The sequence below is a fragment of the Brachyhypopomus gauderio genome, chromosome 16, assembly GCF_052324685.1.
Source record: "Brachyhypopomus gauderio isolate BG-103 chromosome 16, BGAUD_0.2, whole genome shotgun sequence".
In the NCBI taxonomy this organism is placed as follows: domain Eukaryota; kingdom Metazoa; phylum Chordata; class Actinopteri; order Gymnotiformes; family Hypopomidae; genus Brachyhypopomus; species Brachyhypopomus gauderio.
Genome location: NC_135226.1, coordinates 20,836,422 through 20,861,408, shown reverse-complemented (window position 1 = coordinate 20,861,408; position 24,987 = coordinate 20,836,422). Strand labels below are relative to the sequence as shown.

Here is a 24,987-nt window from a genome sequence, read left to right as displayed (position 1 = left end):
TGAGGTTTGGTCAGAGTCTATGGTATTTCCCATAATGCACTTCCTAAATCAACTGATTAAAAGTCCACAATTTCAGAACTTTCCTCACTGAACTAAGAAGAAACTCCTGATGTGCTGTGAGAACATTGAAGCGTGAGGTCACATGACCGTGTCACACATCTGTCTACAAAACTCCAGAAAACCTGCACACTGGTGCGTCCCTGCAGGGAAGTGGTCAGAAACGTACAAACCTGTAGATAATGTTGTCGGATCTTATCATATACTTGTTCTCTTCAATAATTAAATTCACTTCATAATGAAATTAAGTTTAAAAATTGCATATGTAGAATTGTATATGGCGAGCAATATATATGAGTGTTATATAAGAGTGTTTATGTTCTGAAGAGAATATATAAAACACATTGCACATCGTTTTTTTGGAGTTTACCGTACCAACAAATGACTGGACATCTAGTTGTGAAGGTACCTCATTTTAATCATACTGGAGTATTTTGCTGGCCCATGCAGAACAAACCACAAGTTGGAGGGTACAATAATTATATATATATATATATATATATATATATATATATATATATATATATATATATATATATATATATATATATATATATTACTTTATATTAGAATGTTTTATTCACCCTGCTTTGGTTTCTTTTTCGCTTGGCATGCCTAATCAGCTCGAGTCAGTATTTATTTCACTTCCTACTTCCTTACCTGCTCAAATGACTTCATGACTTTTGAAGGGGATTTCCATGTTCATCAGCGTATATCCACAGTGTGTGTGCCATTGGTTCACAAGGGGTTACTTAGGTTTTACATAAGAGAACTGAATATCCAGTGATGGTCTCATGTGGTGTACCAACACACACACACACGCTTTCAGCACATAATTATCAACACACATGATGGCAAAGGAAAGGAAACTGTGAATAAGCTGCAAAATGGTGGAAGAAATGGAACCTTTCAAGAAATAATCTGCTATGATTTATCAGCACTGATAAGCAAACAGAGGTTTTCTGAGAAGTATAACAGAAAATTTATATTTCATAAACTGTTTCACCCAAGAAAAATATTGCATCAGCCATATTCTGTGACTGAAAGTATCATGTAGAAGTTTTTATTTGATAAGATAATATAACAAAATGTAACAAAACAATTATTTTTGCAGAATCTGTGCTCATATACCCTGGAATTTTGGTCTGGGTTTGGACCAGGACAGTATTAGGCCAGTGTAAGGTGAGTTTTCTAACTTTAGGTTCAACTAAAATCTTATCTACAGGAGTCTCCTGTTGAACACATAATGTACAGCATAGAATTGGATTACATTTATTTATTATCATTATTTGTAGTCGTTATATATATTATTTCACTAATTTGTCATGATACAATATAAACTTAGTTTTGTTTACTGTGTTCTGTACTTACAGTGAATGTAGTCTATAAACCTTCAGGGTATGAAGAGGTAGTGTTCATACTTAAAGCTTTCTTTCAGGGTATAGATACACTAGGATGCTTATCAGAGTTTTAAGATATGACTGGCTTTTCTTGTTTTTGCCCTGTCCTAAATATTTAAACGTACGTGTGTGTGAGAAACACACTCAATCTCTACATCTCTGAATGTTCATCAAACACACTCAATCTCTACATCTGGGTTTAATGTCTCTTCATCAAACACACTTTTTCTGTAGGTGGCAGTAAAATTCTCCTTCAGCTCAAAACCAAGCGATGTAGCAACCTGTTTGTTTTTTGTGGTTCACGGTAGTTTTGTAAGCTAGACACAAAAGGCAAGTTAAATATATGTATATTGTAATATTTTATTATATGTACATTTTTAATAACACAACGATGTTTGTCATGTGAAGTTGGCCGGTGTAGATACTCGAGTGGCCCGTTAGCTAGCATGGGGCTAGCTAGTTAACAATGTTGGACATGTTAGCTAGCCTTAGATGTTCGTCTATATCTATAATATCTGTAATATCTATAATTTCCTCGCATAATACAGCAGTTGTAGCTACGCCGTTTACTGGTAAGCAGCTAGTGTGTGGCTGACTTGTGTCGTTTGATGCGGATTCACCTCGTATGCTAACAGCGGTACAGGATGCTAAGCTAAGCTAGCCTGGCTAAGTGTGTGACTAGGGGGGTAAAAGCGGATAAAGGTGATAAAACACGACTGGGTTTGTGGTTTGATGGACGTTTAAAAGCGTTATAAGTGTTTCAGTTTGTGTTTAATTCTCAAGAGGACTGTCGTTGTCTTGTGTGTGGTGTTTATTTCAGTGTGTGGTTGTTTGTGGTCTGATTACAGGTGATCATGTCGAAGGTCCCGCTGGGGAAAGTTTTGCTCCGCAACATTATCAGACACACAGACGCCCACAACAAGGTTTGTTGTCGGACACGGCTGTTTCTGCGCCGGCTCGTCCAAAAATAAAAGCCCTAATCCAATGCTACAGACGTTCACAGGTGTTTGTCCCGTCTCGTTTGTTGGATGAGTGCAGATTCAGGAGGAGTCCGAGATGTGGAGGCAACGGGACATGGAGCTGCAGGCGCCCCCTGCCAGCGCCTCCTCACACAGGTGGACCAGCACCGGCCCCTGTGCAAGGTTGAAGCCCCTTCACACCCACAGCCCGGTACTGTCCACGCCGGCGGGGCGCCACTTTCTGCTGACACCTACTGTGTTTCCACAGGGGCAACATGCACTGTGACAGATACTTCTTGGAAGGATCCACGCAGGACAGGCTTGGTGAACGAGACGAGCGAGAAGCTTGTTACTGGACTCGAAAACTGTACGAGTTTGAGGCCAGGGATACGGACAGGTAACTGCTTATGCTCCACGCTGGCTTCTCAAGTCTTTAAAAAGTCTGTGTACAATTTGAATTTGAATTACAATGTGTAATTTGTGATATTTACCCACTTAGATGGGGTCATAGTGGTTTTAAGGAGCTTTATCCTGAGGAGTTTGAATCGGATAGGTAAGGTTCAGCCATCGTAATGCAGATAGAGTGTGAGTGGTCGCTTTTGCGAGTTGTTCATGTGACCTACTGCTCTGTTAATGCAGAAAGGCTGACGGCAAACGAATCCGTAAGAACGGCAAAGAGAAAATGTCCTCCAGCAGACGGAAGAGCTCCAAAAAGTCCTCGAAGAGGAAGAGGAAGAAGAGGAGACGTGAGAGGTGTGCAGGGCCTGGCTCGGCGTCGGACGGCAGCGTGGCGGACGACCCCGGGGGGAAACAGAAGAGGAAGAGCAGCAAGAGCAAACACGGCCACAGGAAGAAGGAGCGCAGACACAGAGCGAGACAGGAGGGCAGCGGCGAATCAGACAGAAGTGAATCAGACACGGGGGCAGAAAACACGCACAGAAAAAGACACAGAACTGCAGCAGACGCGCTCACAGAGCCTGAAAGGAAAAAGCGTAAAAACTGGAAAGCTGCCAATGAAGAGAAATCTGAGGAAGACTCTGAGGACTGAATATATAAGACACTGATCCCAGCTCAGTGAAAACCGCTGATCTCTGACTTTAGTACGTGTGATTCAAACTGTTCAGGCGTGTTTAGAATTGCAGACCATTACTGTGGCGTCCTGACACCTGGATATCTCACTCACTAGAAATTTGATAAATCTCTTCTACTGCGAGGGCAAAATGCAAGGTTTTTTCCTAAACTTTTAAATGATGTGATTAACATTTTTATACCGTTTTAAAAATTCCTTGAATGTGGTTGTACAGTTTGTAGTATTTGTATACATCATGGTCATTTTCCTATGTTTTATAACTCAGGTTATAACTTTATAAGACTCAGGTATTTTTCTTTCATAAGGAACACTTTGGAAATGCCTTGGAAATAAGTAGGGTGGTCAAGGGTGTTTTATGTTGGTTTCCCTTTGAAAAACTTGCTGTGTGTGTGTATTTTTGATGTCTTTCAGTTGCTATGTTCCGCAAAGGGCTAAATACACTCGTGAAAATTCCCAGCAGGTGGAGCTGTTGCACTGTAGAACCTTATCTATGCTGTTACCGTGCATTCCCTGAATTTTCCTCCATTTTTACACACATTAGTTTGCTGTCCAGGTACTTTGCCCTGGGCGTATACTTCTTTGTATTACCAAAGGCATTATGAGAAAAGTGGAGTTTACTCAAGTTATGGAGTTTTAGAGGTGCACAACCCCAGTTCAGCATTGAACAATTGTATTATTATTTTTTTTTTTAGCACGTCTCATTCTTTGCAGACTGAAGTATCTTCTCCAAAAATGCATTAAACTCTACAGGTTTGTGCACGGCTGAAGCTCCATCTGTCTCAAAGGTTTCTTATGGAAGTGCCAAATGTGACATGCTTTTGTGTCGGAGCCAAGCTTCCCCCCCACCCCCGCCCTCCGTGTTCGTGCCTTGGGACCGAGCTGTAATGACCTTCGAATGGAGCAGACCTGTGCCCATGTGCGCTGTCCCTTTGTCTTTGTCTCCTTAGCTTGATTGTACATGCACCGCGGCACACGTGCTACAGGTCTGTGCTGAAGATCCATTATCTGGATCACTGGCTTCCACCTTTCCTTGTAAACACGGGGTACGCAGGGTAGGGAACATTTTGTCTCTATGGTAATGAACGCTGGTCTCTCTTAGCTGCCTGGCACAGGGACTCAAAACAACTCTGGGTTATCAAACTCCCAAGCTGTCAAGCTCCATTAGAACATCTAATTAAGATGCTTATGTTGGAGGTGATTGTCTGGTTACCTCTTTTAAGTAAAACGCACTGTCATTATCACACTGTTCAGTGAAACAGGCTGTCCAGGGACATACTGTAGGTTTTATTGCTTTTGCTGAAAATGAGGCTGAACTACTAACAGACCTGGATTCTCAAATAATGGCGTCATGTGCACTGTTCATTTTGATCTTGTAGCTGTGCTAGTAAATTCATTTCACGCCAGGTCTTTGAAAATGCTTGCAGAATTTTGGTTGTTTATACAGGCAGTTAAATAGCCACAGAAAGCGAACTGGACCGTTATAGACGATCCCACAGCCCCAGTGATGGGATTCTTCTGTCCAGAACAGTCTGGAGGTCACTTCACCGACAGACTTGATCCTGGAGCCAGACCTGAATGCAGCCATGAGACAGAGCAGGTGTTCACAGGTCTCTCTCCACAGCTCTCGTGTGCACCAGGGCTCACACCACATTTGTTCTACTGCATCGTTAGACAAGATGATGTACCACAGAGACTTTGGACATCGTGTACTGAGTAATAAGATAATGAGCCAACCAGAGCTAGTGTGACACGTCCTAGTACCAGGTTTGGAAGAGTGACACTTCTGTCCCGTTTCCTTTAATGTGAACTGCTGACCGTGCTCAGACTTTGTCCCAGATTCAGCTGTGGTGATGGATAAGATCACCCACACAGTATGTATCAAAATAGGTGTTTTTCACATCAAACGGGAGTGGGAAAAGTATATTTCTTATTCTCAGATTAGTACCTGGAATATTGGACAGTAATGTCCTTTCTGTAGTGATTTTCGGTTGAGGATGAGACACACTGCTTCTTTTTGATCAAGACTTATTTTGATCTTTTGCTGTTGCTCCGGGTTCTCGTGGGACACAGATCCCTACGTGACGAGTTTCTAAGGGCTTTACACGCTGTCCAGCTTTTCTCAAAAAGCTGTGCACTGTAGGCACTGTATTCAACTCTGCGACTGGTAGTTTAAAACTTCATCCAAAGTGTGTCTTTATCAAGGCAGAAATCACCTTCTGAAGTTTAAAGTGTAATAGAGATTGGAGGACTGAGGGGAAAATTATGTGACTGTACGAGACTTGGAGACTTGAACCATGACTCCACCTGAGCATTTGTCAGAAACTAGAAATGAAACAGTCACAGTGTTATTCAAATTGAACAATAACAACAGGTGTTCTTGATTCAACATATTTACATTCTTTAGGTGAAGTAAATCTTGCCCTTGAGGGGTTAAGGCGAGATCAGAGGCTGTGTCTGTCACAGAGCTACACGGGCTACAGAACCCCTGCTTGTGTTCTACACACATAATATAGGAGGAAGAACCAGGCGATTTAGATGAGCTGAAGAAAAAGACACAACAGAAAATATCCCCAGCGGGTAGTTTCTGTGGGTTCAGATTTATAAGATGAGGGAAAGACCAAAGGCTAAGGCAGTTTGTATAAGAACTTGACAACACAATGGGACATCTTTTGTATGTTGTGTTTTGGCATTGTTTTCCATAAATGGCTGTAATGAATGCTTCGGTTTCATAACTTCATCTGTTGTTGAAAATGGAGCACCAACAAACGCTGTGGCATTCGAGGATTTGAAACACTGCACTGATCTTTGACTCAGACAGGACACTCTGCCATGCTGTTTCATAACTGATGTGGGGAGGGGGGGGGAGGGGGGGGGGGGTTGCATAAGAAAACGTGCATCTTCAGCTCTAAGCAAAGTCAAAGTTATCCAGATCCATCCAAATCTCAGAAAAAAATATTTACTTAATCCCTACTAAATTCTCACACCATGTGACAACAAGACACCTTTCTTCCAGGGAAGGAGCTTTAAGTGTTTTTGCACCCCCCCCCCCCCCCCCCCCCCTTTTCTTGTCTTCACAACCCCCTCCGCATGCACGGCCTTATGGGACGCCGCTTTGACGTCAGTGAGTGCCAGCTCAGCCCTGCTGATAAATTGCAGCAGTAATTGATTCGGAACCGCACAGCAAGGGTGATCACGGCGCTCGTGCAGCTGTCCTGGTGCACGTCGGCCCTCACGTCAACGTGCCACTCACGTTACAAACACATAGGGCACCCCGTTTCCAAATGGTGATAAACATGAGGAGAGGTTGGCCTCGATGTGGCCCTCAGGGACCCATCTGGGTTACCAGTATTTCCCTTCACTTGAAAAACATAACAAACCAAATGAGGTGGTTGTTTACAGGCTGGTGAGGGGAGCTGCTCGATTCTGTCTACCACTGACTGTTTGCTATTAGACTGGTGACTCAGTTTTTCATTGCTGTTAAAGGAATAATTCAATAAATAACCTCTGTGTGTTTACTTTTTATTTCAGTCTTGTGTTCTTTGACTGCTTTTAAATCTACTTAGAACATACAGTCTGTCCGAGCCTTTCTTATGTCCCATAGAATCGTGTCTGTATAGCACATAGAGACTTGTGTTTTATTTGAGGATATTATGCCTTCATGACATGGGTTGTTGCGATTTCAGAGTAAAGAGGTTTGTGCACAGTCAGGATCATTGATGTTGGAAACGGAAAGCCACAAATAATGCGTGCTGTGATTCACTTCTGTCTTACCATGGTCTTACGCTGTTATTGTTAAGAAATATTTTGTTTGTTTTTATTTATACATTTTGTAAGGCAGAAAAAGGATTTGCTTCAGGTAATGGACTATAGACTCTACAATTCCGCTGGTCAGGAAGACATGATTATTTTGAGTGGTGGGTTTATTCCTGTAAAAATAACCAGCCATGTTTCCCCTGTGGCTCAGTGCATTTGCTGTTGCCAATTCTGACAGCGTTTGTGACCTGGGAGGCGTCGCCTTTCTGCAGGTGACAGACCTATTTTTTTAGTCAAGAACGTGCAGGTTGATAAACAGCACTACCCTACCTTCTATACCAGCAAATAAAATGCACTCAGTCAATAGCGGGAGGTTAACATGGACGCAGCAGGCTCCCCTGCTGATAATACGAGTCTGCACACCTGACGTTCATCGCTCTCTTCATCTCATTCCAAGTACTTTGTGCCATTTGCTAAGCTAAACCTCACTTGCCCAATACTAATGGGAGGCCATGCCGAGTAAACGACATTGTAAAATTCAAGAAAATTGCTCTTCGAGGCTCTCTCATATATAGTTTAGGAGCAATGCATTAGGGGAAAAGAGCAACAAAGAGAGTCATTTGGAGAACAAATGTTCTCGGCGAGGTAATAAGACAAGCAGGGCAGCAGAAGGAGCTTGCGTTGAGCAATCTATGAACCTCCTCACAGCTGGGACATGATGCAACACTTAGACGTCAGTAACAAGCAAATGTGTGGCTCCAGGAATAATTACAGTAAACAGAAATGACCACTGTTTTCAATATTACTGTAATTTTCTGCAGTTTTCCCCTGTCTCTAGTCTGAGATGTAATTTGTATACTGTTGCACAAAATTAATTGCATAGTTCATAGACCGTCAACATGTGTGAGTTAGATATGCCTTACATCTGACATGATTGTGTAGAACAGCAGGATGAAACGTATGCTGTCGATGTTAACCTCACAGATGAAGGGGCTTGGCTGAACGTTGCATAAACCCGAGGGTGTGATGTTCTAGGCACACTGTGGCCCCGAAGTGGGCGGGGCTAAAGGAACTGCGCACTACAATTGGGGGGGGGGGGGGGGGTGGAGTTTGTGTGTGTATGTATGTGTGTGTGTGTGTAGAGTGTGTGTGTGTGTGTGTAGTATGTGTGTGTGTGTGTGTGTGTGTGTGTGTGTGTGCGAGTGAAGAGAACCGAGAGAGTTCACAGGCAGCAGGTCTGGGTCAGAGGGGACACGCTGTGAGGGGGGAGGTGTGTGTGTGTGTGTGTGTGTGTGTGTGGGTCAGGGGGGACACGCTGTGAGGGGGGAGGTGTGTGTGTGTGTGTGTGTGTGTGTGGGTCAGGGGGGACACGCTGTGAGGGGGGAGGTCTTGACGTCATCTGCAGCAGCTGCCTGCAGCTCCGTGATTATTACCAGCTGACAGCTCCCTCCCTCCTCCCCTGCACGACTGCTCCTTCGCTCCTGACAGACACTCGTCTGGAGAGGCAGAAAGGCGAGGCTGGGTGTAGACATCGCCTGACTGAGGTTATGATGTCTTGAAACCTGCAACAATCCACCAAGTTCATGATTCTGCAAAATGTGATCTCCATAACAAGGGAACTGGCGAGCTATGAAAATATCGTAATCCCAGAAATAAACACTCCAACAAATGTTGTAAAGTCTTGACTGAGAGAGAAGAATGGCAGACCCTTCTCTACCTAAATGTCACTATAATGTCATTGCTCATACTGACTGTTTTAATGGTGGATTTCTTTTATTCATGTTTGCCAAAAAAAAAGCTTTTTGATCTACTGTTGTAAGTCCATTTTAATACTGAATGTTTGCTCATTTTTACTTCAAGTTTCAAATGTTTAATGAGCAGTGTTTATTACTGGATAGTACTGGGACACACGTTATGGCAACAAAGCTTAACTGGTAAAGATAAACATTTATTCATGTTCAACTGTCCTAACTAGGTTGTATAAGAATTTAGCAAATTACATTTTTTTTTATGTCATTGTCTATTTTCCTCAAAATTTTGCAGTGGAATTTTGGGAATATATATCCACATTTATTTGTTTTTCCTTTATTTTGTATTTTATTATCATTATTATTATTATTATTATTATTATTATTATTATTATTGTTGTTGTTGTTATTTTAACTTTGAAAATAATTTCCTTAATCTATTTTTTAATTTCTGTTTCAAAATTTTTTTTTTTTTTGCTCGTCCATGACAGTCTTTTAATTTGGCGGGTATTTTCCCAGGATCCTGCAGGGCGCCTTTGAAACTGCGCGATGGAGGCGGAACCTCACCCAGCCCTCGAGTCCAAGATGGCCGGAGCCGAAGGAGATGATTCTCTCTACCCTATTGCGGTTTTAATCGACGAATTAAGGAACGAGGACGTCCAGGTAAACCAAACAATATACACATGTGGTCTTTTCCTTTTTTTAAAATAAATGAAATGATTGTCGAACCCGTAAATCACATGTTAGAATGAGTCTAGCTAATGCTAGACATATTAGGCTAAAGCTAACGAGCTAAGCTAGCGTTAGCATGTTAGCATTGTGGGAGTCGTGGGTGTTTGACGTTAAACGGTTTAAATGTTGATCCAGTGATTCAGTTTCACACTGAGATTTACTGACTACACTGAGGCTTGTGTAAAATAAACAAGGACGGACGTTTCTAACCTCAAATACCGTTTACAAAATCACTGGGTCCCTATTTCAGTCATCCATCCATCCATCCATCCATTCATTCATTCATTCCAGTGTATTTGTATTCTGATATAACTAGATTGATTGATTGATTGATTGATTAATTGATTTGTAGATTGATTCTAGACAATCTTTAGAAGTGCATCAATTTCCTTTAACTCCAAGTCTAATAAATGTCAGATCTCACACCGTGATGGAGTAAACACCTGACCACAGCATGATCAATATTTAAGGTTTATTTTTGAGAATAGTGAATAAAGTTGTGATCCAGCTCTAAGTAACTGATATGTGTCCACTGAACCACCATTAAAGGGTTTTCTCCTTTTATTTTTGTTTATCATTGTCATTTTTTAGTCTTGACAAAATGCACAAACATTGTTCCAAGTGCTCTTCTGCTGTGGGCAATTTCTCACTTGTATTTATACTTGTATATTGTCTTTACTGAGCAACATTTAAATCATGATCTTTACACTAATGTGTGTCTGGTCAATGCACTTTGATATTCAATGTGATATTCAATTCATGAATCGAGTTCCAGTTTTTCACATTGTGTTCATAATGCAGTGTTTGATTTCTGAGTTTTTCCTGGTCTTCAATGTTCAAACGCTCCTCATTTTCTTTACCTGCAGCTGAGACTCAACAGCATTAAGAAGCTGTCGACTATCGCGCTGGCGCTGGGCGTGGAGCGGACCCGCACCGAACTCCTGCCCTTCCTCACTGGTACGCCGCTGCTCCTCGCCAGAGCCGCTCCTCCACGCTCTGTGCTCGCCTCCTTTCCTGTTTCCTCTTCCTTTTTAATCACCCCCATCCTGCCCCCCTGGTCCTGCCCCCCTGGTCCTGCCCCCCTGGTCCTGCCCCCCTGGTCCTGCCCCCTGGTTCTGCCCCCCTCCGCTCCCTCGCTGTGAGTTGATGTGAGTGGTTGAGTTTCTGAAGCTGCCGTCTCTCTCATGCAGACACCATTTACGACGAGGATGAGGTGCTTCTGGCTCTGGCCGACCAGCTGGGGAACTTCACCATGCTGGTGGGAGGTGCAGAGTACGTCCACTGTCTCCTGGTAAGTGTGTGCACATGCTCGCAGTGGGGGGGGCGTCTTTTTAATCGACTTCTACAGTTTTGGGTTTCTCCATCTTTTTGTGATCTTGCATGATATTTTGGGTCGACATTAATGACTTTGGAGTTCTGCCGTGTGTTACGTGTTCCTACACTGCCCTTCTTGTCATAAGATTTCCTTTGACATTCTCGGCCAAGATGCTGTGATATTTCTGGCTCCTGCTCTTTTTAAAGGGTTTTTGCTCCCAGGTAGACGGACTGGGCTGATGCGGTTCTGTGGTTGCCATAGCAGCAGTAGCATGTTTTGAGTTAAATTCTCAGCTCCCCTTTCCCTGCCCCGTGTAATTGAGACACGGGCGCGGTGATGTGGGGCATAACAGTGTTAATGTCTTTAGTAATGAAAGTGTCTGAAGGTCTTAACCCTCCGTGTGTCTGGGTCTCCTCCCTCCGTGTGTCTGGGTCTCCTCCCTCCGTGTGTCTGGGTCTCCTCCCTCCGTGTGTCTGGGTCTCCTCCCTCCGTGTGTCTGGGTCTCCTCCCTCCGTGTGTCTGGGTCTCCTCCCTCCGTGTGTCTGGGTCTCCTCCCTCCGTGTGTCTGGGTCTCCTCCCTCCGTGTCCTCAGCCGCCGCTGGAGAGTCTAGCCACGGTGGAGGAGACGGTGGTGCGGGACAAGGCGGTGGAGTCCCTGCGTAAGATCTCCCAGGAGCACTCTCCCGTGGACCTGGAGGTGCACTTCGAGCCCCTGGTGAAGCGGCTGGCATGCGGAGACTGGTTCACCTCTCGCACCTCCGCCTGTGGCCTCTTCAGCGTCTGCTACCCACGCGTCTCCAGCGCCGTCAAGGCCGAGATTCGCCAGTGAGTACGGCCACCGGGCTCCCGCGCGGGCCGGCTGTAGGACGGGCCACAGCGGCTGATTGTGTGTGTGTGTGTGTGTGTGTGTGTGTGTGTGTGTGTGTGTGTGTGTGTGTGGCAGGCATTTCCGCACCCTCTGCTCGGATGACACCCCCATGGTGAGGCGTGCGGCTGCATCTAAGCTGGGCGAGTTCGCCAAAGTTCTGGAGCTGGACTATGTCAAGAGTGACATCATCCCCCTGTTTACGGCACTGGCTTCTGATGAGCAGGTAAACCCCCCCCCCCCCCCCCCCCACCCCCCCCCCCCCCCACACACACACACACACACACACACACACACACACACCCACCACATGTGGAGATCTGAGAGCCCCACCTCCAGGTAATCATGGTTAGATTCACACATGTGACATGAGGCAGTTTGTCAGAAGCAGTTGGACTCTCCTCCGTTCTGTCCCAGTCAGAAAAGAAATTGAATAAAAAGAATCAAACCCATGATGGAGTGGGTGTGTAGGTCAGAGTTTTTGTGTGTGGTCGCGTGAGGCTGTATTTCCTGTGTTCCGGCGTGTGTGTGATGAGTGAGGCCTGTGTGATACACTGCCTCGGTCCAGATGTGCGGCCTCGCCTCTCTGGGTGTGTTTGACTGTTCTGCTGCTGCATGCTGGTGTCCTGCCCTTTGCTGCTGAATTTTGAGTGTTAACGCTCAATTTTTGTGGTGTGTGTTTCATTCGGAGGAGGAATGATGTCTCTGCGTTGCTACTTGTTAGTGTTTAGCAAATGCATTTGCATCACCTGTTTTGTTGAAATGTGTTTTCTGTTCAACAATTTTTAAAAAGATTATGATTAGCGTATGAAAGCGTATGATTAACTTGTGGGGTATGTGGTTAAGTGGCATTGGGACTCGTTTCTAGGGTGTAACTGTACAAAAAATCCTGAACCACTGGGATTCTGATCAGAAATGACATCCCATAATGCTCCTGGGCTGTGTATGTCTGTGTCTTTGCTGCTGTTTTTGTTTACAAAGCTGGAAGAACAAACGTATTTGTTTATCTGCTCCCATATCCAAAATCTGTAAAGGGGCTACGTGGGCAGGTTATTAGACCTGTAATATGATGGCATAAAATGAAGAATAATCTCTGAGCTCTGAGACGATGGGAGAAGATTCGTAGTTCCCTGAGAGAAACACTGGGCACCTAGTGGTCACGTTCTGGAGTGGCGTGGGGTCACGTGTGCACGTGCACCCTGCTGTCCTGCTCTACAGGACATCAGAACCAGCAGTACAGCTGCACCGTTTACACTCGCCCACAGTCCTGAAAGCGTTAATTCACTTATTTTATAAAGTCTTTCATTTTGAAGCTTTGATTTAACAGGATGCAGTTCCATCTTTCTGGGATTAGTTCTGTGTGTGCTGTAGTTCAACCCCCTGCTGTGTTTGTGGGGCAGGACTCCGTGCGTCTGCTGGCGGTGGAGGCCTGTGTCAGCATCTCCACACTCATGCCCCAGGAGGACCTGGAGACGCTGGTCATGCCCACCCTGCGACAGGCCGCGGAGGACAAGTCCTGGAGGGTGCGATACATGGTGGCCGACAAGTTCTCCGAGGTGAGACCTCCGAAAGGACGAGCACAGTTCGTCTTCAGCTTTGTTTAAAAATATATATATTAGTTGACAATTTCCCCATTTTATTTACATTTCTATTTTTGCTCAAAGCTGCAAAAGGCGGTCGGCCCAGAGATCACAAAGAACGACCTCGTCCCGGCCTTCCAGAACCTTCTGAAGGACTGTGAGGCCGAGGTGCGGGCCGCGGCTGCCAATAAGGTCAAAGGTGAGCGAGAGGTGACCTCCGAGCCAGCCGCACGCCGACATGACCGTCTGGAACTGGCGTAGGTTTCTGATCTTCTGTGGGCTCTCTCCTCACCAGAGTTCTGTGAGAACCTTCCAGAAGACAGCCAGGAGACCATCATCATGACCCACGTCCTGCCTTGTGTCAAGGTAGGGTTTTTTAGTCCTCCTGCCTTCCTGGAGTCTGTCGGCATGTGCTGTGGGTCACGTGAGATGATAGCCGAGGAGAGCCATGATGGGCAAGATTTTGATTGACAGGTCTGGGATATTGGAGCTAATAGAGTTGTCACGTTGCACGCATGTGCTTTAAAGCCATGCAGCTCAAGTCCAGGTTTTGAGTTATTTAACCGACTTGTTGACCGACATGCCATTTTCCTCAAGTTAATATTTGATTACCATTTCACATCTATGGTCAATCACATATGTGGTTTGTTCCATCAATGGTCAATAGATGTTTAAATCTCCATGATTGCTGCGTTCCCTCACCCTGCTGTTCTCACCTGTCCCCTCCACCTGTCCCCTCCACCTGTCCCCTCCACCTGTCCCCTCCACCTGTCCCCTCCACCTGTCCCCTCCACCTGTCCTGAGCTCACGTGTCCTGTAGAGTCGACTGGCTTCGACTGGCCAGCAGGGATCAGTGTTGTGATTACAGTGCTGAATTATCCTGTATGGCGGTTTATTTCCATGTTCAGACTACGATGTCATGCGTCCCAATGTTAGTCAGCGTTACCAGTTCAGTATTAGACGACCTTTATCTGTCATAGTCAGAGGTGTCAATTCCAGGTTCAGAAAGTAAAAGTCCTCACCAGGATTTTGCTCAAGCTTGCTAGATTTTCTAATTAGTGCAATCCAGGTAAAATTAATGAAATCAACACAATCCAGGAAGCCTGAGCAAAATCCTGGTGAGGACTTTTACTTTCTAAACCTGGAATTGACACCTCTGCATATAGTGGAAGGATGTGGCTTAATTATTCATGAACATGTGTTTCCAAGGCAACAAATAGAATTCCACTAGATTCGTTTACATCTGGTTTGGAGCTAATAAAATGTATTTGAACACTGTGTTTTTCGTGACGTGTGTCTAGACCTGTTGGCTGTCTACGCCGGGTTATTTTCTGTCAGGTCATGGGGGAGCATGCTTCTAGCCTTCTGAAGGAGGAGGAGAGAGGTACCCGTATGTCACCCTGGTGCAGGAACACAGCCTTTATTTACGGTCAGGTGTAACGGTGTGTTTAGCCGTGGAAAGCGGTGCCATAAATAATTTACACACGGTCCTTTAGCGGCTTAATTGCAGTATGTTTAAGGCCAGTTTAGAACGGCTGTGCAGTGCAGATCAGGCACCTGATGTCACGTGGCATTCGCTACGGCGTTATTTATTCACCGCCTGCGTTTCCGCTGTGCATTTGTAGTTAAAACTTCATTGACGAGTGGAAAACGTGAGAAGTGAGGAAGTCCTGTCGAGTTGTCGTTTCAGTCGACCTAATTCGGCCAGATAAAGCGTTTGGAAATGCTGAGAATCGTGACTAAACGTGTCCGTGTGCCCTAGTCTGCTGCTCTGAGCCACGTTTTCGCCGTTGGATTATGTGTCATGTCTGGAGTTCTTTGGGTACTTCATGTACCTAAACGGTGGCTTGTACTGTAATTGCGACACAAAATTAACAGGAAAAAAAAGATCAAATTGGGTCTTGACGTGGTGGTGGTGATGGCTAGAGTCAGCTTTGTCCTTTTAGAATATGGAAAATCTATCTGTTTAAATTGCTATATATATATATATATATATATATATATATATATATATATATATATATATATATATATATATATATAATTTTTACTATTGACCTTTTATTTTTAGTGACTGTGGTCTTTATTTTGAAGGGGAAATGTATGATGTGTGTGCATGTATTTAAATATATAGGAAGTATATAGGTTGATATGGGGTTTACTGTTTTATGAGAATTTCAACTTCTGTGCGGTCTTTGTACGCATTTGTCATGTATGGTGGGGATTTATGGTGCTGTAAAGTTGTATAAATAATTTTTCCACAAATGTTACAAGCTACATGCAGAAATTGAGAGAGGGTAGCTTCTTAGTTATGACTTATTACTTAGTTATTCCAGTGGTCTGCTTGCTTTGACCTGAGGGGTGGTGACGCTCGTTTTTAACCTGATCGTGGCGGGATGACCCCGTGACCCCGTTTCACAGTACATCTCCCAGATGGGTCCTACTCCAGTCATCCTGACACTCGCTGGTCATTTTTCTGAACCGTCTCAACACGCCTGGGTCTTGCTATGCTAATCACTCATGGCTGACCCAAGACCCACACCGCCTGATGTTGGATATTCATTAAGGCGGTTATGTAAGGGTGATTCATTTCAGCTGTAAACACTTTTTAGCTCATGTTGTCAACAAACCTGATTGAATGTGGTGTTTAAGCTGCTTGCTGAGCCCAGAGAATTAGACTTGCATGTAAATAAGAATGGTGTAGGGTGAGGGGGGTGTGTGTGTGTGTGTAATGGGGGGGTTGGAAATCTTTTCCAAGTAACATCATTGTGATGACTTCTAATGAAATGTTGTCGAGTTCTCCTGGCTGTTCTCTTCAGCCAGAAGATGGAGGTAATCGGTCTGCCATGATTACTGCTTCTCCAGAGAATGAATTGTATGACTCCTGCTGTCCCCCCTCCCCTCATTAAACCCCCACCCTACCCCGCTTCAACAGGAGTTGGTGTCCGACACAAATCAGCATGTGAAGTCTGCACTGGCCTCCGTCATCATGGGCCTCTCCACCATCCTGGGCAAAGACAACACAGTGGAGCATCTTCTCCCACTCTTCCTGGCCCAGCTGAAGGATGAGGTAAAACACCTGGGCCCTCTGTCCACCCCCCTCCCCCCCACACACCCGCCCCCACACACCTGCTCCATCTCCGTTTCTGTGCTGGGATTGGAACAATGTATCGTTTCTTAATTGCTATCGCAGTATTGATCTTGGCAATACTGATATTGATCTCTGGACATCCTTTAACGCCGTCACCAGTGTTTGCATGAACCAACAAATTTACATTTGGGACTAAAATCATGCAGGCCCATATTTAAATGTCACATCAAGGACTCCCCAGTATGTTTTAAAGTATTAGAAGACATCCGAGCACCATGCAGCAGTTTAATTCCAGTCTTGCCTTTTCTGTGTCCTCCCCTGTGTGGATAATGAATTATCACATTACCCTCTGGTTTATGGTTTAGGTTTACTTTCATGCAGATGCAAATTGGCAGGTTTGGGAGTCACCTTGTTCTTGACCCTGTGGGGAGTCGTGGTTGTCATCCTCCCTAGAGCCCCTGTTGTCTGCTTAACTCTGTCCCAGTCTGTGACGGTGCTGTTGGAAAACCTGGACCTGCTGCTGCCTCTGTTGGCAGAGACGGGCTTCCAACCTTAAGGCCCATTTCACAAGACTGGAGTTGTTTTCTCCTGCCTGCTCTTAGCACTTGCAGCCTTTGACCCTTGCGAAGCTTTATGGCCTGCCACAGCCGAGGAGTTTGGGAGGGGCTGCAGAGACCGTGTGTTTGTGTTCGCCTCCTTCTGTTTTATTGCCGTCCTCTTGAATGTCAAACAGCAGCTTGGACAGTGTTTAGATGTGAAGGGGACCGATTCTGTGCTGTGGGTTCCTGCCATCTCCTGCCTGCTGTTGAGTAGGGAACTTGCAGTTTGGGCTCCACTCGTTCTTCACAGTAGCACGTTTGGTAGGAAGCGTCTGTCTGGCGTCGCTGTGTGTAAGACCTTAACGGTATGTGGACCGGAGGCTCACTGCAACCTTTTAGGGAACCATCACAGCCTTTTGGTTTAGTCGTAAAAGGTCATGCATGGGAGAATAAACAAGTCGTGTCACTAGAGTCTGTCGTTATGGGGGAGCTGAGTTTAATGCCGGAGGGGTTTGATGCTTTCATGACCATTTTTATTAGATCAGCACAGTGTGAACGGGGCCATGTGCACTGGTGTCACGACGACACTTCAATCAATTAGCAAAGCAGCAAGCAGAGTCCTTAAATACGTTTAAGGTTATGGGTGTATAAAGTGTGTGTGTGTCCCTGCAGTGTCCTGGTGTGTGCCTGAATATCACTAACTGTGTGTGTGTGTGTCTGTGTGTGCAGTGTCCCGAGGTACGCCTGAACATCATCTCTAACCTGGACTGTGTGAACGAGGTGATCGGTATCCGTCAGCTCTCCCAGTCTCTGCTGCCCGCCATCGTGGAGCTGGCGGAGGACGCCAAGTGGCGCGTTCGTCTGGCCATCATCGAGTACATGCCCCTCCTGGCGGGCCAGCTGGTGGGTGGAGCTCTCCCTTCTCGCACGCGTCCCGCACTGACCTTCAAACATGGCTGCCACAAGCGGCTCTCTGCTTTTACCCGGCGGGCTGTTTTTTAATTCCACCTCGTATCGGAACCTTACTTATCTCTAGCCTTGAAAAGAATACCAGACAATAGAAAAATATTTTTCCCACCGCGCCTTTGGTTTTTGTCATTGTTCCGTTTGGTATTTTTAGCTGATTGGTGCCACGGGCACCTTTCTGTGTTCCCTCGCATACACAGGGAGTGGAGTTCTTTGATGAGAAGCTGAATTCCTTGTGCATGGCCTGGCTCGTAGACCATGGTAAGTCTTCCCCCAGGAGTGTCAACAGAAAGTACTGGGTGATGGCCGTGCCGTTTTCAAACTCCTCCTCTCTGTTTACTGCTTCTTTGTCCATTTCCTTGTTCCACTCTTCTCAGTTATTCTCAGTTATCTCTCGTTTATGTCTCTCGCGTGCCTCGGCCCCTTTGAGCTTCCCCTCACTGCTGATGTGGGGTCCGTGCTGACGCTCTCCTCATCCTCCCATGTAGGCCAGTTCATCATGGCTTCACCTCGGTGCTGGAGGGCTCTGAAATATGATTTCACTCCGGCAGATTTGCTGTGCCAGTTATTTTCGTTTCAGTCATTTCTGATGGTTTGCGTTCGTTTGAGTCACCTGAAACAGGCAGATTAATAATTTACTGGTCCATGTCTCATTTTAGACTCATGTTTAAGGTCATGTTGATGAATTGATACTCGTGTTCTGCATTAATATTGTAAACAGCTCCTTGAAAGGCACTAAAGTGGCTGGACTACTTTAGTCCAAGTATATATGCGACATCTGAACTTGGGTCCTGGGATAGGGTTAGGGTTAGGGTCCTGGGTTAGGGTTAGGGTTAGGGTCCTGGGCTAGGGCTAGGGTCCTGGGCTAGGGTTAGGGTTAGGGTTAGGGTTAGGGTCCTGGTGTAATTCTCATGACCTCCTTGGTGCTGCTTTCAGATGAGTGTCCATCACAGATTGTATCTACACAAGTGGACAGGATGACTGGGTGAAAAGTGAAGCCGCTATATTACTGATTATGACCCTGTAGTGGTCGACTAGTAAAATCTACCGTATTTTCCGGACTATAAGCCGCTACTTTTTTCCCCGCAATTTGAACGATGCGGCTTATATTGAGGTGCGGCTTTTCTGTAGACTTTTATTCACCCGTCAGGGGGCGGAGCAGAAAGTGAATCAGGTGGTAGGTCAAAGTTGTAAATCAAAGAAGAAAGTGCTCAATTTCTTTTAGCACATGCAAGCAGCAGGCACGACGGAGAAATTTTTTAAAACCAACATGTGTTGTGCCAAAAAAGACGCTACAGATGATATTGGGGAGTTACAGTGATTATAACTTAGTTCATTGAGCACTCTAGTTTTGTCCTAACTAGATATTTAGACATAATACTGCTGTAATACTGTGAAGTAGTGGTCAGAGGTGAACTTCGGTATAGCCAATGTGTGTTTTATTTAAAATAATTAACATCCTTGAGCCAGTGTGTTTTTGGACATAGATAATGCCGTTTGCTGTGATGGATAATTAAAGTCTAGCACTTATTTATGCATAGAAACATAAATCAATAATCTGTAGCATCTTTATGCAGATAAACGAGGGGAGTCGTAATTTGCCACAACACCAGCTGAAAGCCAAAACTGTTGCACATAAATGCTATAGGCACCGTTCAGAAACTGATCAGTTCAATTAAATGTACAGTGAGTCCCCGCTTAACGACGGGGTTAGAGACTGAAAAGTCCGTCGTAAAGCAGTTTTCGTCATTGTGACCCTAGATTTAGATACGCTTTAATCGCAAATACAGTATAGAAAAAAACTAACAATGTTCTCGTGCGTTCAGCGTGAGAGAGTGATCGCGTTGCCGAGATGGGCTGCGGTGGAGGCTGCGCTGCCTCAGCTTATCGTACACAACACTCCACTACACTCCACAACACTCCACTGTGCTGCCACTGCTCCTCCGCGTGAAATTTAAAAAAGTCGGTCGTAATTCCGGTCCGTCGTTAACCAGACCTGTCGTTAAGCGGGGACTCACTGTATTCACTTCAGTAGATATTTGCGGCTTATAGCCCGGTGCGGCTTATGCAACATTTTCCATAAAAAAAACTTGGTAGGTGCGGCTTATATTGAGGTGCGCTCTATAGTCCAGAAAATACGGTAGTTGTTTTGGTGATGGTGTTCTCAGTTCTATAAGGTCCTGTCATGTGAATCTCTACCAGTATTTTTCTTTATGATGAACAGGTTTTATATGACTTGGTTTTATATGACTGATGGCGATTGGCAGGATTAGGCTAACGCTAACCCTAGGTCAACAGTCAGCTGACTATATGGCAGACTCAAGCTTCACTTAAAAACTAACAATAAATTCACGTTGTTAGTGTTCACTGATTTGAAATTTTTAAAAATAAAGCAGTTTGGGATCAGTTTGCTAAGGTAGCAAACTAGCTAGCTAAGTATAGATGCTAGCATTAATGTCCCTAGCTGGTTAGCTTGCTAGCTACCTTGGTAGCTAATGATTAAGTATTCTTTTATGTTATTTGCTCCCAGAATTTAGAGGGGGCGTGCACCGACCCATTTGGCCAGGGTGTGGGTGGTAATATGGTCTCGTCTTGAGTCTCAAATGCGCATATGCTGCCTCCAGCGTATCTCCTGTGCTAGTGCACCCAGGATGGCAACTCGTGTCGGCCTTATTGCTTGCTTCTCAAAATTCACAATCGGAGTCAATGAACCTAACCCTAACCCTGACCGTTTTGAGCTTTTCAGGCACGTTGCATCATTGACTTTTGAACAATTGACTTTTTTGTTAACTAGGTTTCAGACAAAATCTTGGTGATCAGTTTGGTTCAGAAGTATGCTGAAGTATGTTTGACTTTGGTCCAGAGGACCTGTCTGTATGGAGGTTTTCAGTGAGTCACATGGGCACAGTCGCACAAAGAAACGTACGTTACATCAGTGGAACGTTGTCCATCTCGCAACGTCCCAGGGTTCCTGCGTAAGCAGCGGAGAGCTGGAGCAGCACTTAGCCACAGGGTCTCTTCGTTCTGCACCAGTTAACACACTAATGCTGTCTAACATCAGTGGCATGTTTTCTTTGGGTTTTCCCCTCAGCCTGCGTCAAACAAATGTGTGCGCTACAATTCTGAAATATCTCTCCTGGGTTTGGTAGTGCGCCATACGAGGAGGTTCGCTGTTCGCTGCGAGTTCAGTCAAATCCGAGGGTCTCAAGTTAGCCGTCTTGGCAAAGAAAATATGTTGCTTCAGAGCCGAATTCCAAAAGTATATGTTCATGGCGGCCTGTGCCTCGATCCCCAGTTTACGCCATCCGGGAAGCCGCCACATGCAACCTAATGAAACTGGTGGAGAAGTTTGGAGCAGAGTGGGCCCAGAACACCATCGTTCCCAAAGTACTCAGCATGTCCAACGACCCCAACTACCTACACAGGATGACCACTCTCTTCTGCATCAATGTGAGTTCTGGCCTCCCTTAAAAACCAAAGTGCCCCTGGCTGGTAGCTCCCTCTGCAGGTAGTATACTTTGCCACTTTCCTTCAGCGAATGTTGTTTCTTCACATGTGTGTCTTCAGGCTCTCTCTGAAGCGTGCGGGCAGGAGATCACCACCAAGCACATGCTGCCCGTTGTCTTAAAAATGGCCAGTGACCAGGTTGCCAACGTGCGCTTCAACGTAGCCAAATGCCTACAAAAAATTGGACCAGTTTTAGACAGCAAGTAAGTTCCTCGCACGCTTTCCTTTCCTGTGATGTCCCGTTTCAAAGCACCGTGCTCACAGACCTGCTGTCTCGCAGTGCCCTGCAGGCGGAGGTGAAGCCAGTTCTGGAGATACTAGCCACAGACCAAGACATGGACGTGAAGTACTTCGCTCAGGAAGCTATAAGTGGTATGTCTCCCCTCCTGCACTAGCCCACTGTCTCACCTTGTCTCCCACTGTCTCACCATGTCTCCCTCTTCTTGTCTCCACAGTTCTTACCTTAGCCTGAACATATTCCTGGGTCTGCAGAGAAACGTCCATGACGAAGGAAGACCTGTTGTATTTTATTTATAGTTGGTTTTGAATCGTTCCGTATTAATGTTCGGTGTAGCTCCTCTTTCCTGTCCGTGATATTGAATGATCGAAGGGTTGCAGCCCTTCTCGTGATGTAAATCTGCTTTGAACAGTGACCGCTAGAGTTAAGCAATGCATGCTACGTGGTTCTCAGTCCTGCTGCTGGAGTAACCCTCCACTTCATGTGCTCCCTACTGCAATGCCTGTGTTTGAAACACACCGAGGGCTTCATCACTAGCTGCAGAGTTGAGTCCAGCACGCGGGAAAGACCCTACAGTGCGCTAACGAGCCGGAGCAGCACAACGTTCGGCCTGGTTGAGCAAAATCCGGCCAGTCACGACCAAGTTTAGACCTTGGAAGATTGGAAACGAATGCCTTACGGACCGTTATGCTCATTTATCACCAGCTGGAGAGTTTGAGAGCTCCTAGAGGTCAGGTGGGCTGCTCCTGGTTCGGGGGAGCGTGTTGGAGCCCAGAACCGACCCGCTGTAGAGCGCCTCTGATGGACTCGTACTTCTGCAGCTGCTGATGTACAATTGCCAGCGTGTGCGTGCTTGTGTTGATGGAGCAGCCAGCCCCTCTGCACACGGCACCGCTCCGCTCACCCACCCGGGACCATGGCGTCTCGCCACCCTACGGCAGCGGGACATTCCTCCCGCCCCATTCTCATGTGTTTTGATAATTCCACGTTTTTGTTTTGTGCATGGGTTTTTTTTTTTTTTTTTTTTTTTTAGACCTACAGCTCCTAATGGATTTTTTGTGCCAATGAAATAAATATAGGTTTCATATATTTGTTTTTGTAAGTTTAAATTTTGCTCGTTTAATTTTACTGTGGAAATGTGTGACTGACGAAGATGTGTCTGGAGTTCCTCTACAGCTGTTGTGGGCAGCTGTGAACACATTGCCTGTCCTTTCTCCCCGATGCATCCAGCTGATGGAGTGTTGGTGTAGCATTCGCCCTGCCTCCAGTTCATGTAGCGATATTCATCTGAATGTGAAGGATAAATTTATTCTAGATCTGCGTTCTTGTGCTGGGTAGAGATGTGATGTAAGGCGCCACCTCTGGAAGGCTGTTGCGTTGTTTTGAAACGGGACGGGATCATCAGTCTGGGCTGAAGTCTCCTGCTCCCGCCTTCGGATTGTTGGGAATCATCTGGACCCATTTTTAACCCAAGTGGGGCTCTACTGTACTTTTGGAACTAAATAAAAATACAAAACTGGTTTTGGCTCACTGCCTTTGGAATTACGCAAGCCTCCGCAAACACACACGCATGTATACACACACACACACACACACACACACACTGAATCATTTCTCAGGTGTGTCGCTGGGCTTTAGAGAAGGGGTGGTGTTTCTATATAAACGTGAAAAAGTCCATAATTACTTGATGAGCAATTTTCCAACATTTTAGTGTATCATATCAGCAGTGTTTTACTGCATGCCTTCCGCACAAACGTGCTCAAATCTAACAATAGTACGAGTTCGATTTCCTCTTCCGGCAGCAGTACCTTTTGCAACATCTGTAACGGCTTGTTACGTTTTTATAGTTCCTCTGCCTAACCCTGCTGCTAGTGGTCTCACTGGCTGGTGCTATGGCGAGTTCTTGAACGGTCTGGTGTAGCGTTCCAGCTTGGCTTGTGTGGAAGCACCACGCCATCGTGCCTCCTGTCCTCTCAGGGTGGGCCGGCCAGACTTAATCGCTCTCTGATGTTTCGGCTCATCTTTCAGAGTTACGCAAGGACAGCTGTGCTCGGGATGAAACATAAATAACGGCCGCGGCCTTCGCACCAGAGAGCGAGGGACCGAGACCTGTGATGCTTTGACCTGTGCAGATGTTCTGTGGTGGTTTGGACTGAACTTTGTGCTCACAGTGCGGTCAGTGGTTTGGTGGATGGCGCGCCGTCGATGGACTTCAGTGGTGATCAGATTCCCAAATGATTAGGATCAGCCTAAATAGAGAGAGAGTCTGTTGGCTCTCTGTGCCTGATGGGTGTGAGTGTACTGTTCAAAACAAAAGTCCACTTGTATGCATATGCAAAACGTTTCAATCGGTTCAGACAGTCACAGACCACAGGACCCGACTGGATGTTATTCACGATGCAGACTCCCCACAACACAGTGTTAACCTCACAAGTGTTGCACAGTGTTACTGCTGTTTTGAGTCGTGCAACGGTAGAGGAAAACACAAATGTTCAAGGTAATGGGTTCTACAATCTGGCCATTCCTGCAGGGCAGTCTGAGCATACTTGCAGGTCAGGACTTACACAGCAGTCTGGGCATACCTACAGGGCAAGACTTACCTGCAGGGCAGTCTGGCCTTACCCACAGGGCAGGGCTTTCTAATGGCTGTCGAGTCTCTTGGCATGCGTGACATTCAGGGGTGTAAATGGTTTAGTGTGATATTATTAGAAATGGTATTGCACTGTGGCTTGGTTTCCCTGAGACCTGTATTAGCGTCAACATTATTAAATTCATTACAGTTGATTCATTGCGTCATGTGTAGACAGCCAATTGTGCACAATGCTTAGTGTATTCATTCTGTTAATCTTATAATTCTAGTCCAACAGGTTTCGAAAGAAACTTTCCACAGATTGTTCATAGGTTATGACTTGCGATCCAGGATTCTCCTTTGTTTCGACTGGACTCTTCTGATTGGTGAGTGATGCTATGAGCTCAGTTTCCTACAGAATGGTGTACACCATTTTGAACGTGCACACGGTCATTTCAATCTGAAGTGGCGCGGGTAATCTCGCCCTCCTCGAGCAGACCTCTGTAAACCTGTTTGGTTTTTTTTTTTTTTTTTTGTGTGTGTCTCAGCTCTCTGAGGTCCATCTTCCCTGCAGCCCT

General features: G+C 45.5%; 2 protein-coding genes across 6 annotated transcripts; both read left to right on the top strand.

The window, feature by feature from the left end:
* The first annotated feature begins 827 nt into the window (after positions 1 to 827).
* On the top strand, positions 828 to 3,993 carry nkapd1 (NKAP domain containing 1). 5 transcript variants are annotated; one of them, XM_076976095.1, is made up of 7 exons: positions 828 to 1,026; positions 1,172 to 1,239; positions 2,306 to 2,380; positions 2,496 to 2,599; positions 2,685 to 2,813; positions 2,916 to 2,969; positions 3,060 to 3,993. In XM_076976095.1, exons 3-7 carry the CDS (start codon positions 2,312 to 2,314, stop codon positions 3,478 to 3,480), a joined length of 777 nt encoding a protein of 258 aa, XP_076832210.1. In that variant the 5' UTR covers positions 828 to 1,026; positions 1,172 to 1,239; positions 2,306 to 2,311; the 3' UTR covers positions 3,481 to 3,993. The 5 variants fall into 5 exon arrangements, with proteins under 5 accessions (XP_076832210.1, XP_076832208.1, XP_076832209.1 ...); XM_076976093.1 differs by lacking the exon at positions 828 to 1,026 and having other exon boundaries at positions 3,056 to 3,993; XM_076976094.1 differs by lacking the exons at positions 828 to 1,026; positions 1,172 to 1,239 and adding an exon at positions 1,643 to 1,787.
* Positions 3,994 to 9,526: 5,533 nt separating this feature from the next.
* Positions 9,527 to 23,360, top strand: ppp2r1bb (protein phosphatase 2, regulatory subunit A, beta b). Its single transcript, XM_076976092.1, has 15 exons — positions 9,527 to 9,670; positions 10,606 to 10,696; positions 10,930 to 11,030; positions 11,647 to 11,879; positions 11,998 to 12,145; positions 13,320 to 13,475; positions 13,584 to 13,698; positions 13,795 to 13,865; positions 16,435 to 16,569; positions 17,859 to 18,032; positions 18,296 to 18,356; positions 21,391 to 21,545; positions 21,663 to 21,805; positions 21,883 to 21,974; positions 22,058 to 23,360. The coding sequence occupies exons 1-15, from the start codon at positions 9,557 to 9,559 to the stop codon at positions 22,072 to 22,074; spliced, it is 1,806 nt and encodes a 601-aa protein (XP_076832207.1). The 5' UTR covers positions 9,527 to 9,556; the 3' UTR covers positions 22,075 to 23,360.
* Positions 23,361 to 24,987: the final 1,627 nt, after the last annotated feature.

Excerpts from the sequence above, each read along its gene's own strand:
- ppp2r1bb (XM_076976092.1), top strand. The coding sequence starts at position 9,557 with ATGGAGGCGGAACCTCACCCAGCCCTCGAGTCCAAGATGGCCGGAGCC. Across the intron at positions 18,357-21,390 it reads GGCCTGGCTCGTAGACCATG|TTTACGCCATCCGGGAAGCC; the intron begins GTAAGTCTTCCC and ends CTCGATCCCCAG. Across the intron at positions 21,806-21,882 it reads GGACCAGTTTTAGACAGCAA|TGCCCTGCAGGCGGAGGTGA; the intron begins GTAAGTTCCTCG and ends GCTGTCTCGCAG.
- nkapd1 (XM_076976095.1), top strand. The coding sequence starts at position 2,312 with ATGTCGAAGGTCCCGCTGGGGAAAGTTTTGCTCCGCAACATTATCAGA. Across the intron at positions 2,381-2,495 it reads ACACAGACGCCCACAACAAG|ATTCAGGAGGAGTCCGAGAT; the intron begins GTTTGTTGTCGG and ends GGATGAGTGCAG. Across the intron at positions 2,970-3,059 it reads GAGGAGTTTGAATCGGATAG|GCTGACGGCAAACGAATCCG; the intron begins GTAAGGTTCAGC and ends TAATGCAGAAAG.